The sequence below is a fragment of the Pan troglodytes genome, chromosome 6, assembly GCF_028858775.2.
Source record: "Pan troglodytes isolate AG18354 chromosome 6, NHGRI_mPanTro3-v2.0_pri, whole genome shotgun sequence".
NCBI lineage: Eukaryota > Metazoa > Chordata > Mammalia > Primates > Hominidae > Pan > Pan troglodytes.
Window position 1 is genome coordinate 8,229,838 of NC_072404.2, and position 15,740 is coordinate 8,245,577.

General features: G+C 54.1%; 1 protein-coding gene across 9 annotated transcripts in view; it reads right to left on the reverse strand.

The window, feature by feature from the left end:
* The window catches only part of SNX8 (sorting nexin 8), a 95,152-nt gene that overhangs the window by 5,075 nt on the left and 74,337 nt on the right, over positions 1-15,740 (reverse strand). For all 9 annotated transcript variants that reach the window (XM_009442467.4, XM_009442455.5, XM_001136580.7 and 6 more), the window contains 5 exons: positions 12,922-13,039; positions 9,638-9,759; positions 7,226-7,306; positions 4,226-4,386; positions 3,158-3,290 (listed from right to left, as the gene is read on the reverse strand). In XM_009442467.4, the coding sequence (XP_009440742.1) occupies positions 3,158-3,290; positions 4,226-4,386; positions 7,226-7,306; positions 9,638-9,759; positions 12,922-13,039 (615 nt within the window). The remainder of the gene's footprint in view (positions 1-3,157; positions 3,291-4,225; positions 4,387-7,225; positions 7,307-9,637; positions 9,760-12,921; positions 13,040-15,740) is intronic.

The following is a 15,740-nucleotide window of genomic DNA, read 5'->3' on the forward strand; positions in this document are numbered from 1 at the left end:
GTAAATCTCATAACGTTTTCAGAAAGTTTACAGATTTGGCTTTTTTTGAGACAGAGTCTTGCTCTGTTACCCAGGCTGGAGTGCAGTGGCATGATCTCAGCTCACTGCAACCTCCGCCTCCCAGGTTCAAGCGATTCTCTCCTGCCTCAGCCTCCCGAGTAGCTGAGATTACAGGTGCCCGCCACCACGCCTGGCTAATTTTTGTATTTTTAGTAGAGATGGGGTTTCACCATGTTGGCCAGGCTGGTCTCGAACTCCTGACCTCAGGTGATCTGCCCATCTCAGCCTCCCAAAGTGCCAAGATTACAGGCATGAGCCACTGCACCCAGCCAAGTTTATGGATTTGTGTTAGGCCACATTCAAAGCTGTCCTAGGCCACACGCAGCCTGTGGGCCACAGGTTGGACAAATGTGCCCTAAACCATTAATGCATGCGCCTTTAACCAAGGCGAAGATCCCATCACCATGGAAAACACAGACCCTGCTCCGAGTCTCACGTGTCTTGCTGGGATATGGCTACCTTCAGCTCCTAATAGGTCTGGGGAGAGTATAACTGGTGTAAGTACAAGCAGAATTAGGAAAAATGGTCCTCGCTGCCTCCGACTGAACAGCAAGGGTGAGATGGAACTTCTGCTGCATCAAATGAAAGGCCTCGAGGTTTGTTTCATGTAAAAGCTCAATTTCACTACAACCAAGGACAGTGAGAGAGATTCAGGAAACAGCACTTCTCCAGACATCACAGTCTCAAAACACAACTCATGAGATGTCCAAGAGTCACAGAGCTGGGCAGAACCTCAAGCCATAAACTCCTGCTGCACCAGAAGCCTCAACCTTCTCTCCCTCTTCAAGGTGGAAATGCGGCATCCAGGGCTGAATCAGAAAAAACCTCGGAAATCACCTCATGAGTGATGCTCATCCTGAGCTCTGCAGAGCCCCAGGGCACTCTGGGCACCCCGCCAACAGCCACCTGCTGAAGAGGGAGTGGAATGTGGGAAGGGTCCGGGTGCCTGTGACAGGAACGGCTTTTATGCTTTGCACACCGAGCTTGGGGGAAAGGGTCAGCAGATTACAGAAACAGCTCTTTTGGCCAGGCACAGAGGCTCGTGCCTGTAATCCCAGCACTTTGGGAGGCAGAGGCCGGCGGATCACTTGAGGTCAGGAGTTTGAGACCAGCCCGGCCAACACGGTGAAACCCCATCTCTACTAAAAATACAAAAATTAGCCAGGTGTGGTGGTGCACACCTGTAATCCCAGCTACTCATGAGGCTGAGGCAGGAGAATCGCTTGAACCCGGGAGGCAGAGGTTGCAGTGAGCTGAGATCACACCACTGCACTCCAGCCTGGGCAACAGAGCGAGACTCCATCTCAAAAAAAAAAAAGAAATAGCTCTTTTAATAATCTAGTCCAACCCCCTTGTATTTAATTCATGGGGAAACTGAGGCCTGGAAACCAAAATAGCTTGAGCATGGTCACGGCACAGACACACAATGCATAGGACAGGGGGCCCTGAGGTCCTCTGTCTCTATCCTGACAAGCCCCCAGCCCCACGTTCTCGGTCCCCTCCACCTGGGGGGAGTGGGCACACAGACCTGGAGACAGAATAGACTCAGCCCCAATCTACAGAAACCAACAGTGCCCTCCCTCCGTTTCTAAAGGGAACACAGAAGCACGGGGGCGGAAGAGGAAGAAAACCCAAGACTTTCCACACCAGCAAAGACATCGAATTTCCTCTTCAGCACGAAAAACGTCACGGGCACCTGAGCGCCCCGTTTCCAGCTTAAAAAGCCCCGACTCCACAGCAGGTGGGTTCACCATTCACCAAGCCACTCAGGAGCTCCGGGGCTCAGGGGGAAGCACAGCCCTCACGGGCACACTCTGATCACTCTCTTCAAACTAATATGAGTAGCCTGGAGGCCACCTTCCCAAGAAATAGGAACTAGGCAGCAAGCTCCCACGTTCACAACTATGTCCACTTTTTTTTGTTTTTGAGACAGGGTCTCGCTCTGTCGCCCAGGCTGGTGTGCAGTGGTACCATCATGGCTCACTGAAGCCTCTACCTCTTGGGTTCAGGTGATCCTCCCACCTCAGCCTCGTGAGTAGCTGGGACTACAGACACGCACCACCACCCCTGGCTAATTTTTTTTTATTTTTGATAGAGATGAGATCTTGCTCTGTTGCCCAGGGTGGTCCTGAACTCCTGGGCTCAAGCAGTCCTCCTGCCTCAGCCTCCCAAAGCGCTGGGATGATAGGTGTGAGCCGCCGTGCCCAGCCACGTCACACTTTTTTAACATAAAAGCACCCAGATGAGCTTTCCAGTGTGATAGTAAACACCGTATCTTCAAACTGATCCCAAATGACTCCAAGATCTTGGCGAATTTCTGAAATCAGCTTCTGCCCATGCAGCAGGAGCACTGCCTGAGGTTGTGTGTGGAGCGGGAGGTGGGAGCCGCTCAGGTGCTGGGGCTTTATTAGTCTGATGAGTTAAGTCTCCAGTGCCAAATCCTAGTGGACTCAGACAGCAAAGTGGGAACTATCTGGTCCACCCAGGAGTATGCCTGGAAGCCCAAGATCATCTTTTCAAAGACAGAGTCTGTCTTCCAACCCAGCAAAATCAACACTCAAGATTACAGCCTAATCTGTTTTGTCGCTGGCAACCCCCTCTCGAAAGCGTAAACGCTCCTAGGGAGCCACCAGGAACAGATGTGGAAGGGCAGCTCCCACCCAGGGCACAGCTGTCATTCACTCGGCTCAGAACTGGGAAGCCAGCCGGGCACAGTGGCTCATGCCTGTAATCCCAGCACTTTGGGAGGCCGAGGCGGGCAGGTCACCTAAGGTCAGGAGTTCAAGACCAGCCTGACGAACATGGTGAAACCTCATCTCTACTAAAAATACAAAAAATTAGCCAGGCATGGTGGTGGACACCTGTAATCCCAGCTACTCAGGAGGCTAAGGCAGGAGAATCACTTGAACCCGGGAGGCAGAGGTTGCAGCGAGCCGAGACTGCGCCATTGCGCTCCAGCCTGGCGACAGAGGGAGACTCCTTCTCAAAACAACAAAACAAAAACGAACTGTGAAGCCCATCTAAGCAGGAGGCGCTCCCCATGCCAAGGCATAGCGTGTTCTCTGGAACAGGCGCCTGGGAGAACCGATCCACTCACCTGTTGTGCAGCCTTGTCGGCGAGCAGCGCAAATTCCACAGACAGGCCTTTCAGAGCCTGCTTCAGGGACCCCCACGTGCTGCTGTTCAGAGCGGCCCAGGAGGGCAGCGGGGTCGTGTCAGACCCTATTGCACTGAGGGAGCAAGCACACAGGAGAGGAGACACTCAAGGCCTGGAGCTCACCTGGCAGTCGAGTCTGGCATCCCCCCCGACAGACGTCCTCCACGGCAACCTGCGTGACCCCGTCCTAGGCCCCTGCTGCTCAAAGAGTGGCCTGTGGGGACCCTGGGAGCCCGGGAGAAAGGGTGGCCCGGGGGCTGCACCTCAGGCCCTGCTGCGTCTCTTCTTCCCGACCAGCCCCCAGGTGACATGTGTGCACAGGTGACGGGCACTGCTGGGGCAAGCAGAGTCCCGGGTGGGGTCTCCCCTCCCCTCAGGCAAAGGAAGCATTGCCAGCCCATGGTCTGTTCTTCCCCAAGTCAAAGGGATTTTTTCTCTTTTTGAGACGGAGTCTCGCTGTATCACCCAGGCTGGAGTGCAGTGGCGCGATCTCGGCTCACTGCAACCTCCGCCTCCCGGGTTCAAGCAATTCTCTGCCTCAGCCTCCCGAGTAGCTGAGATGACAGGCACCCGCCACCACGCCCAGAGAACTTTTTTTTGTATTTTTAGTAGAGACGGGTTTCACCATCTTGGCCAGGCTGATCTTGAACTCCTGACCTCGTGATCCACCCACCTCGGCCTCCCAAAGTGCTGGGATTATAGGTGTGAGCCACCACGCCTGGCCTGGGATCTTTTTTTAAAGTCTCATCCTGACAGTGGAAAAACTACCAGACTAGAAACTGGTGAGCATTTACTCGTGCTCAGAAATCCGTGTTTCAGGGCCGAAATTCTCCCGTGTTTCTTCCAAATATGACCCCCCATGTGCCTGACCCACTTTCTGCCCCTTCTGAGGTGAAACGGGTCAGGATGCTGGTTATTACGGTAAATGCACTTTCCGCCCAAGCCCTTCACCAGCGTGGATTCCCGTCCCACCGCGCGTGCCCCTGCAGAAGCTGAAAGGTCACCTACCTTAGCTCCTTCCCGAATATAAGAAGATCTGCTGCGTTGTCGATGGCCCGCGACGCGATCCGCTCGGCCCTGTCGCGAAGCTTGTGAAAGCTATTGTAGATGTTCCGGATCAGCTCCCGGCTGATGGCAAACTGAGCCTGGATGTCAGCTGGGAGGAAGTCCTGACGTCATGATGGGGGGAGAGACACTGTGTTAGTCGCTGGGGAGCACCTGTCAGACGGCAGCAGCCGGTCCCCCAAAAGCTGAGCCACGGGAGACCCAGCAGGTCCATGAGCCACCCCGGGAGCCCCACTCCTCCAGGCCTGCAGGGATCACTCTGTGTGTCCAAAGAAGAAACAAAAACCATCATCACCTGCATGCCACAAACACGAAGACAAATGACCCCATGGGATGAGGACCACAGAGTCCACTGAAATCTCATCACACTGGAGGGCCTATCCAAAAACACCCAAATAAGGCCGGGGGCAGTCACTCACACCTGTAATCCCAGCACTTTGGAGGCTGAGGCAGGTGGATCACCTGAGGTCAAGAGTTCAAGACCAGCCTGACCAATATGGTGAAACCCCATCTCCACTAAAAATACAAAAATTAGCTGGGCATGGCGGCATGCACCTGTAATCCCAGCTGCTCTGGAGGCTGAGACAGGAGAATTGCTTGAACCCAGGAGGCAGAGGTTGCAGTGAGCTGAGATCGCGCAACCACATTCCAGTCTGGGCGACAGAACGAGACTCTGTCTCAAAACAAACCAACAAAACACTCGAATAATAATCTTGCCGGGCGGAGTGGCTCACGCCTGTAATCCCAGCACTTTGGGAGGCCCAGTCGGGTGAATACGAGGTCAGGAGATCGAGACCATGGTGAAACCCCGTCTCTACTAAAAATACAAAAAATTAGCCGAGCCTGGTGGTGGGCACCTAGTCCCAGCTACTTGGGAGGCTGAGGCAGGAGAATGGCGTGAACCCCGGAGGCGGAGCTTGCAGTGAGCTGCGATCACACCACTGCACCCCAGCCTGGGCAACAGAGCGAGACTCCGTCTCAAAAACTAACAATACTAATCTTTAGCTGGATACAGTGACTCACACCTGTACCCCAGCGCTCTGGGAGACTGAGGCAAGAGGATTGCTAGAGCCTGGGAGTTTAAGAACAGCCTGGGCAACATAGTGAAACCCCATCTCTCCCAAAAAATCAAAAAATTAGCCAGGCGTGGTGGAGCGCCTGTGGTCCCAGGTGCTTACAGAGGGCTGAGGCAGGAGGATCACTTGAGCCCAGGAGTTACATGCTGCAAGGAGCCATGATCACAACACTGCACTCCAGCCTGGGGACCCTGTCCCCAGAAAACAACAAAAATAAAAACAAACAATCTTCAAGTTAAACACAATGAACATAAATTCCTGAAAGACTCTCCACGTGGGGGGAAGGCCGCTTCTATGCCGCATTTATTCCCAAAGACTTTTTATAAGATTTGATACTAACTATCAGTGTTCAGAAAACAGAAAGCTCAGAGAGTAAAATGAAGGTAAAAGATGTGGCCAGGCATGGTGGCTCATGCCTTTAATCCCAGTACTTTGGGGGGCCATGCCAGGAGGATTGCTTGAGGCCAAGAGTTCAAGACCAGCCTGGGCAACATAGTGAGACTTCATCTATACCAAAAACAAACAAACAAATCAGCCAAGTACTGTGGTGCATGCCTGTGGTCCCAGCTATTCTGGGAGGCTGAAGTGGGAGAATTGCTTGAACCCAGGAGGTCGAGGCTGCAGTGACCTACGATTGCACCACTGCACTATAGCCTAGAGGACAGAGCAAGACCTTGTCTCAAAAAATAAAATAAAATAGATTTTTAATTTTTGTATGAAGAAGCAGGTTTTTTTTCTGGTTTTTTTTGTTGTTGTTGTTGTTGTTGTCGTCTTTGACACAAAGTCTCACTCTGTTACCCAGGCTGGAGTGCAATGGCACGACCTGGGCTCACTGCAGCCTCTGCCTCCTGGGTTCAAGCAATCCTCCTGCCTCAGCCTCCCAAATAGCTGGGATTACAGGTGCCTGCCACCAAGCCTGGCTAATTTTTTTTTTCTTTTTTTTGATGGTGTCTCTGTCGTCCAGGCTGGAGTGCAGTGGCACAATCTTGGCTCACTCCAACCTCTTCCTCCTAGGTTCAAGCAATTCTCCTGCCTCAGCCTCCTGAGTAGCTGGAATTACATGTGCACGCCGCCGCACCCAGCTAATTTGTGTATTTTTAGTAGAGACGGGGTTTCACCATGTTAGTCAGGCTAGTCTTGAACTCCTGACCTCGTGATCCACCTGCCTCGGCCTCCCAAAGTGCTAGGATTACAGGCGTGAGCCACCACGCCCGGCCGGTTTTTTGGGGTTTGTTTTGCTTTGTTTTGTTTTTGTTTTTTGTTTTGTATTTTTATTGGAGGTGGGTTTTTGCTATGTTGGCCAGGCTGGTCTCAAACTCCTGACCTCAAGTGATCCGACAGCCTCAGCCTCCCAAAGTGCTGGGATTACAGGAAGGAGCCACCGCGCCGGCCTGAAGAAGAGGTTTAAAAAGAAAAAAACAAAAACAAAAAAACTACCAAGTAGCTACCTTAGTCCTTTTTGGAAAAAGACCAAACTTTAAACATTTAATAATAAACAAATGCAACAATGAATCCCCAGAAATCTGAAAAGGTGGTGACACAAGCATCCGTCTGTCTGAGTCACAGAAAAGGGCAGAGGGCACGAGGTGCCTGGAGGGCCTGAGGGCAGAGCTCAGCCGCAACCCGGCCCTGCTGCTTAGAGGCTCGGGGCCTTGGCAAATGACAGCCTCGCTCAGCCTGTTTCTCCATCCGTAAAACAGGCCTCCCAGCCCCGTGTCGGAGCAGCTGAAACGAGGGTTAAATGAGGAAACCATGCGACAGATGTCAGCATAATCCCTGCCACGCAGAGGAGGCAAAATCACCTTGAAGGGTTAAAACTTGTTTCTCTGGTTAAAAAGGGAAGTACTCTTCAAGGTTAGAAAAATACCTTGGCCCTGGTAGCCAGCTTACAGTTCAGGAATTCGTCCCCGACGCACTGTGCTGACTCCTTTAACTTGTTCTGCACATCCTGCAAAAGGAAAACACACAGCTTCACCCTCTTCTGCCAGCAGCAAGAAAGCTGCTGTGGGGCGTGGGTCACTGTGGAGCGGGAGGTCGTCTTTCCTCAGGAGAAACACATTTCCATACGTTGGCTTTGACATTAGGATTCCGCAATCTCTTGACTCTCCCTTAGATGTTTTTCTCACCAAACAGGACGGCCTGGCTTCACAGCAGCAGCATCACAAACCTGCAGCCTCTCTCCAGAGGCACAGCCACTCCATCCGCAGACGGGGGGCGGCTCTCCAGAGAAACAGCCACTCCATCCGCAGACGGGGGGCGGCTCTCCAGAGAAACAGCCACTCCATCCACAGACCAGGGGCGGCTCTCCAGAGAAACAGCCACTCCATCCACAGACCGGGGGCGGCTCTCCAGAGAAACAGCCACTCCATCCACAGACCAGGGGCGGCTCTCCAGAGAAACAGCCACTCCATCCACAGACCAGGGGCGGCGTCAGCCCCAGAGATACCTGAGACCCTGGTAGCTTCCAAAAACGCAATAGAACAGGGCAAAAGTGTCTTCCTTCCTGGGAATGCATCTACGGCGCCAGGGATACCAGAGCCCAGGGAGCTGCTGGGCAGAGGGACAGGCCCAGCCCCTGGCACCGGAGCCCTCTCATCTGAACGAGGCCTCCTGGGCAAAGCCGTGCCTTAAAGTCAGGAGCCACCCAGGAGATACAAGGGGAAACCCTAATATGCAGCTATTTGCGTGTCCAGGAATTCTCAGGTTTCAGAGATGCCTTAAAGATCATCTGACTCAACTCTCATTTTACAAAAAAAAAAAAGACCTGAGGCCCAGCATGGTGCATGCCTGTAGTCCCAGCTACTCAGAGCCTGAGGCGGGAGGATCGCTGGAGCCCAGGGGTTCAGGGCCAGCCTGGGTAACATAGTGAGACCCCATCTCTAAAAACAGAAAGCAAGCAAGAAAACTGAGGCCGGGAAGTGACAGAGAATGATACCTGTGGGAAGGCCACAGGGAGCGTCCTGCCCCCAGAACAGGGGTATTGCCGACCTGTGACCCACTGCACCCCTGCCCACCGCCCCTCCCAGGTCCTGCCACATTCCTCTGCTGGCAATGCAGATCGCCTCCAAAGGAAGGTTTCCAACCCAAGGGCTCAAAAGATCCCACTGCCTGCTCCAGACATCCCCGGGGGCATCCCAGGGACATCCTAGGCACAGGGGGAAGGCCCCTCTGCCTCCGAGAGGAACGAAGACAAAAGGAACCAAGGCTTGTGTGAAGTCAGCCTGGGAGTGGGGGTGTCTTCCTGCAGCAGGGACAAGGACAGAGGCCCTCAGGTCCCCATTCAAGACGGGGTTTCCCTGAAATAGAGGAGAGCCTGGAAACCTCTATTCCAGTGGAGCCCCCGCCCCTCCCCGCACAGGGAGAGGGTCCTGCAGGCACAGGTGGAGGAGAAGCACAGGACCCGCCTTCCCTGGAGGGGCTGGCAGCTGCTTCCTCCTCCAGGAAACAGGAGCTGGGCTGCAGGGTTGTTTTTTGTTTTTTTGAGACAGGGTCTCACTCTGTCGCCCAGGCTGGAGTGCAGCGGCACAATCACAGCTCACTGCAAGCTCCACCTCCTGGGTTCAAGCGATTCTCATGCCTCAGCCTCCCAAGTGACTGGGATTACAGGTGTGCACCACCATGCCTGGCCTCAGTTTTGCTTTGTTTTGTTTTGGTACAGACGAAGTCTCGCTATGTTGTCCAGGCTGGTCTCAAACGCCTGGTCTTAAGGGACCATCCAGCCTCGGCCTCTCAAAGCGCTGGGATTAGAGGCGTGGGCCACTGTGCCTGCGAACTGTAGCTTCTTGACACACAGTAAGGCTGTGCCGCAGCAGCTGGGAGGAAGGAAGCCCCACTCAGACCTCTGACGGAGCACATGTATGAGAAGTTAATTCCCGGATGCAGGTCTGGGCTGTGGCTCTGACAAGGAGGCTCAGCCTGTGTTCCAGTGGTCCTTAGTCAGACAGGGCCTTGTTTTAAGTAAACACTTCTTCCCATCTGGAGTCTCTGGCGCCTCCCTAAACCCTCCAAACCATCCAGCCTAAATCCTCAAAGTGACCACAGAGATCCATGATCTCCAGGCGGATTTACAAAATCCTGCAAAGTCAACACCAGGGACACCTCTGAAAATCACATTCAGACTGTTATCTGGAAAGGAAAGAAGTCTTGTCCATGTCATTCCTGCTGGGCGTCCAAACAAGGGACCAGGAGGATAAGAAACCACACCTGAGAGAGGAAAGGGCGGGTCCGGAGGCTCGGGGACTCCCCGGGGCCGGGACACGGGCAGGGCAGACACACTCACCGAGCCGCTGAAGGACAGGAAGAGCTTGAGGACCACATCCTCGGAGAACAGGGGGTGCCGCGCCACCAGGTTGACGAAGCGCTTCAGGGCTCTCCTCCTGGCCTCGATGAACTCCCTGTCAGCTGGAGGAGCACACGGGGTCACTGGACAGAGTCCAGGGCGCCGGCCCCCATCTTCTGCTCCGGGCGAGTTCTCAAAACTCTCCCTAGAGGTGGCAGAGGGCCCAGCGGCTGGCGGAGGGCACTGGCTGGGCCCCCAGTGCTGCTCAGACAATGGGTCTGAAAAGGCCGCCCAGAGCAAGAACGCCACCCCCAGAGGCCCCCTCCGGCCACACACACTTGGGTCCAGGAGCTGCCAGGGAAAACCACAGATCTGCTTGTTTCCATCGGGAGTCCTGGGAACCACGTGAGTGGTCACTTTAATCACCTCCGTTAAAGACATCTTCTATAATCCCCTCCTGGCACCTCTCACCGCGAACAAATGGGTTTTGCTACGCTCTAACACTATCGCAACCCAGGTTTTCTTTTCTTTTTTTTTTTTTTTTTTGGAGACAGAGTTTCGCTCCTGTTGCCCAGGCTGGAGTGCAGTAGTGCAATCTCGGCTCACTGCTACCTCCGCCTTCTGGGTTCAAGCGATTCTCCTGTCTCAGCCTCTGGAATTAGCTGGGATTACAGGTGCCTGCCACCATGCCTGGCTAATTTTTATATTTTTAGTAGAGATGGGGTTTCACCATGTTGGTCACGCTGGTCTCCAACTCCTGACCTCAGGTGATCCACCTGCCTCGGCCTCCCAAAGTGCTGATATTACAGGCGTGAGCCACCGCGCCCGGCCGAGTTTTTCTATTCACTGTGCTTATAACTTACTCTGCAAAGGATGCAATTACTCATTGCTTTCATTCGGGTTAAATATTTTTACTCCAAGGGGAAAAAAAGTAAAAGCATATACTGATGCATTCAGGACATTTCAATCTGAACACAAACAAAAACGGTATTTAAATACTTCTTTTGAGATGGAGTTTCACTCTTGTCGCCCAGGCTGGAGTGCAGTGGTGTCATCTCGGCTCACTGCAACCTCTACCTCCCAGGTTCAAGCGATTCTCCTGCCTCAGCCTCCCAAGTAGCTGGGATTACAGGCACCCGCCACCACACCTGGCTAATGTTTATACTTTTATTAGAGAGGAGGTTTCACCATGTTGGTCACGCTGGTCTCGAACTCCTGACCTCAGGTGATCCGCCCACCTCAGCCTCCCAAAGTGCTGGGATTACAGGCATGAGCCACCAGTGCCCAGCCTTTAAATACTATTTTTAATGTATTAAGAAATACAGCCAGGAGTGTGGCTCACACCTGTAATCCCAGCCTCTTAGGAGGCTGAGGAGGGCAGATCACTTGAGGCCAAGGAGTTCTACCTCAGCCTGGCCAGCGTAGCGAAACCCTGTCTCTGAAAAATACCATAAAAGAGGCCAGGCGCAGTGGCTCACACCTGTAATCCCAGCACTTTGGGAGGCTGAGGCAGGTGGATCATGAGGTCAGGAGATTGAGACCATCCTAACACGATGAAACTCCATCTCCACTAAAAATACAAAAAAAAAATTAGCCAGGCGTGGTGGCGGGCGCCTGTAGTCCCAGCTACTTGGGAGACTCAGGCAGGAGAATGGCGTGAACCCGGGAGGCGGAGCTTGCAGTGAGCCGAGACCGCACCACTGCACTCCAGCCTGGGTGACACGGCGAGACTTCGTCTCAAAAACAAAAACAAAAACAAAAAACACCATAAAAGAGGCCAGGTGCGGTGGCTCACACCTGTAATCCCAGCACTTTGGGAGGCTGAGGTGCGCGGATCACGAGGTCAGGAGATTGAGACCATCCTGGCTAACACGGTGAAACCCCGTCTCTACTAAAAATACAAAAAAATTAGCCGGGCGTGGTGGTGGGCGCCTGTAGTCCCAGCTACGCGGGAGGCTGAGGCAGGAGAATGGCGTGAACCCGGGAGGCGGAGCTTGCAGTGAGCCGAGATCGTGCCACTGCACTCGAGCCTGGGTGACAGAGTGAGACTCCATGTAAAAAAAAAAAAAAAAAAAAAAAAAAAAAAAAAAAAAAAACACCATAAAAGAAAGAAAACAAACAATACAGGTGGCTGGGGCTCCCTCCTGGCTCAGCACTGGCAGGCCTCTTCCGATGAGGCTGCACTTCCTTAAATGCGCAAGCGGCGCAGCGCGCGTGTGCGGTTTCCAGGCGCTGAACGCCAGCCAGCGCTCATCAACTCGGATGCCCAGGCCTGAGCCAGCATCACACATCCCTGTCGCGTCCTCTGCTCTCTGCTGCCCTGAGCGCCCGTGTGCCCTTCAGCGTGAGCTGAATGATCTGCTCTGTGGCCTTCACATGAGGCGGGGAGAAAATCACATCATCAGACCCTGGGCTGCTTGCTCAGTGACCGATGAGAGGCAGAAGCATTTATGCATCATCGTACGATTTCAGATGCGGGGAACTGGCGACTGTGTTAGTTCCCATGCTGCGTCCCCGTCCAGGACACCGTGACTGTGGAAGGGCTGGGAACGGCGGAAAGCCATGATCAGCTCTAAGCACTCATTTCCCCAGCATGTTTTATTCAGAATTTGAGGAACGGGCTGAGGGAGAGACCACCAGTGAGATCAGAGCTGGCAGCCGCCATCCCGAGCTCTGCAGCCCAGGGGGACACAGGCCTGGGGAGCAGCTCTGAGGTCGTCTGCGATCTCCCACCAGGCCCGAGGCCATCTTCAGGCAGAGAGGTGAAGGTGAGGCAGCCGTGTGCTGCTTTTTCTCTCCTGCAAGATGCAGCTGACATTTCCTACTTGCACAACTCAGTTCTCTTCCATGAGGCCACCGAGCGCTCCCATGGTGCCCATGGCTCAGGCTGCCATGGCTTTGCAGATGCAGGCAGGGCAATGCCAGCCAGGTGAGCACACAGTGCTCCTGGCAGCCCTCTCGGGAGCTCTCGGGAGCCCTGGCCACTGCACTCTGGAGAGGAGAACTAGGGTTCTCTTTCACACCTGCACAGCAAGGGCTTCCCCACCTGTCAGTCATGCAGCTGAAGGCTCTGGTGGGCCAAGGCTGCCGGGTGCCAGTCTCCCTGCCTGCACCAAGGCTGGGCTCAAGCCACAGCTCTGTCCCAGATGCCAAAAGGCTGGAGTTTCCCTGCAGCCCTGCACCTGCCCCGGTCTACAGTGGGGTCCATCCCTGAGCCAGGACCACAGGGTCCAGGAGATGGGCTCACTCCCTCCGCCCCCGGTGGGCAGCACGCCTGGCTTTACCTCCCAGCATTCTCTTGGGTGGCAGGGCAGGCACCATACGGTAGGGGAACTTGTGCAGGAGCATCTCCTGGAAGACCACGAAGTCGTTGTACCGTCTGTATACCGAGGACTTGAAGCGCTGCAAGAGAAGGGTCGGTGCTTAGATCCGATGTTGGAAACTACGCTGTCTCGTCACTTCCCCTCAACAGAGCCCGGGAAAACGACAGCACCAAGTGCATCTTCTCTCACCAGGCCTTTACTAAATGGAGAAACCCTGTGACGCCTTCGTGTATGGAAATACAACTTTTAAACTTTGTATAGCTCTTAGGCCGGGTGCAGTGGCTCCCGCCTGTAATCTCAGCATTCTGGGAGGTTGAGGCGGGTGAATCACCTGAGGTCAGGAGTTAAAGAGACCAGCCTGGCCAACATGGCAAAATCCCATCTCTACTAAAAATACAAAAATTAGCTGGGCATGGTGGTGGGCGGCTGTAGTCCCAGCTACTTTGGAGCCTGAGGCAGGAGAATCCCTTGAACCCTGGAGACAGAGGTTGCAGTGATCCAAGATCGTGCCACTGCACTCTAGCCTGGACGACAAAGCGAGACCTTGTCTTAAAAAAATTAAAAAAGGCCGGGCGCGGTGGCTCACGCCTGCATTCCCAGCACTTTGGGAGGCCGAGACAGGCGGATCATGAGGTCAGGAGATCGAGACCATCCTGGCCAACACGGTGAAACCTCGTCTCTACTAAAAACACAAAAAATTAGCTGGGCGTGGTGGTGGGCACCTGTAGTCCCAGCTACTCAGGAAGCTGAGGCAGGAGAATGGCGTGAACCCGGGAGGCAGAGCTTGCGGTGAGCTGAGATCACGCCACTGCACTCCAGCCTGGGCGGCAGAGCGAGACTCCATTTCAAAAAAAAAAAAAAAAAACTAAACAAATGGTATGAAGCATAGTGGCTTCCCACCTGGTCAGTGACTGGCCCGTTACACACACATCAGGGTGACCAAACTGCCCCCTTGACAAATGTTCCCTATGTGGCAATGAATTTACTTAAGGGACGGGCAGCTTAGTAAGACCGGACAAAAGGCCAGCAGCTGGCTCCCTGGCAGGCAACGGCACGTCTCACACGCTCAGAGTTGCCTCACCCCCAGGCTGCCAGGCCCCAGAAGGAAGGGGTGGCTCGCTCTGCTCCCCCGTGGCATCCCACCAGCTGGTCCACATCCCCGACTGCGGCCCAGAGGGCCGGGAACCATGGCAAAGCCGGACAGCAAGGCGGCTCTGACACGGTCCTCAAAGGGAGTCCTCCCCTCTGACCCGCTTTGTCCTTTGGTAGCAGTACTGACAACCATTCGAACCGTGTGGCCACAGGCTCTGGAACACAGTGAAGCACAGCAGAGCAGATGGCAGGGAGGGGAGACCGGCTCGCTTGTCCTTAAAGCCAGGTGCAGTGGCTCATGCCTGTGAGCCTAGCACTTTGGCGGGCCAAAGTGAGAGGACTGCTTGAGCCCAGGAGTTCGAGACCAGCTGAGACAACATAGCAAGTCTCCATTTGTACTTTAAAAAAAAAAAAAAAAGACTGGGCATGGTGGCTCACGCCTGTAATCCCAGCACTTTGGGAAACCAAGGCAGGAGGACCACTTGAGCCCAGGAGTTCAAGACCAGCCTGGACAATATAGTGAGATCCCATCTCTACAAATAATTTTAAAAACTGCCTGGTGTGGTGGCATCTGCCTGTGGTTCCAGCTACTCAGGAGACTGAGGTGGGAGGGTTGCTTGAGCCTGGGAGGTTGAGGCTGTAGTGAGCTATGATCGTGCCACTGCACTCCAGCCTGGTTGACAGAGCAATACCCTGTCTCTTTAAAAACAAGCAAACAAAAAGACACAACTTTTACCCAGGACCATCTGCTCATGACGCTTTTCAAACAAGCCCCTGGCAGTGCTGTCCGGCCAGGGCTGGGCCAGGGCCTCCCTCTCCCACACAGGGTGGGCCCTGCTCTGTCTGTGCGAATCCCACAAGCCCTGCTGACTCCACACCTCCCAAGGACAGTGTTAGCTCATCAATTACTCAATGCCCAGGATGAACAATGAAAACTCCCATCAGAATCTGTCGTAATGGAACTGAGACAACGAAGCAAGGGACAGAGAGAGCCACGGTGTTGCTCCAGACGGGCATCAGGCACTCGGTGTCTGTGTCTCATCTGCCCAATATCGGGATGCCCGGCAACAGGAGGGCCGTGTTATTAAAGGGGATTAGAGTGACACATATTGATCCTGCCATGCAAATTTCATTCACTGTTTGGGGTCCGGAGTCGATGGGGCTGACATTCTAATCCTCGGGGGTTTCCCACTATTACAAAGCGAGGCTGGTGTGGATCCCGCTTTGTGCTCTGTGGACCGTCCGTGGGAGATTCCTAAGAAACAGGCCTCCAGGCCGGGCGCGGTGGCTCACGCCAGTAATCCCAGCACTTTGGGAGGCCGAGGCGGGTGGATCATAAGGTCAGGAGATCAAGACCATCCTGGCTAACATGGTGAAACCCTGTCTCTACTAAAAAAAAAATACAAAAAAATTAGCCAGGCGTGGTGGCGGGCACCTGTAATCCCAGCTACTTGGGAGGCTGAGGCAGGAGAATGGCTTGAACCCGGGAGGCAGAGTTTGCAGTGAGCCGAGATCACGCCACTGGACTCCAGCCTGGGCGACAGAGCGAGACTCCACATCGGGGAAAAAAAAAAAAAGAAACAGGACTCCAGAGCACAGTGGTGGGGAGGACAAACTGGACCAGGGGTGACCAGGTGGGGACGTGGCTGGGCCAGAGTGAGGTGCGGGGAGCAGAGGTGTGGAAAAGT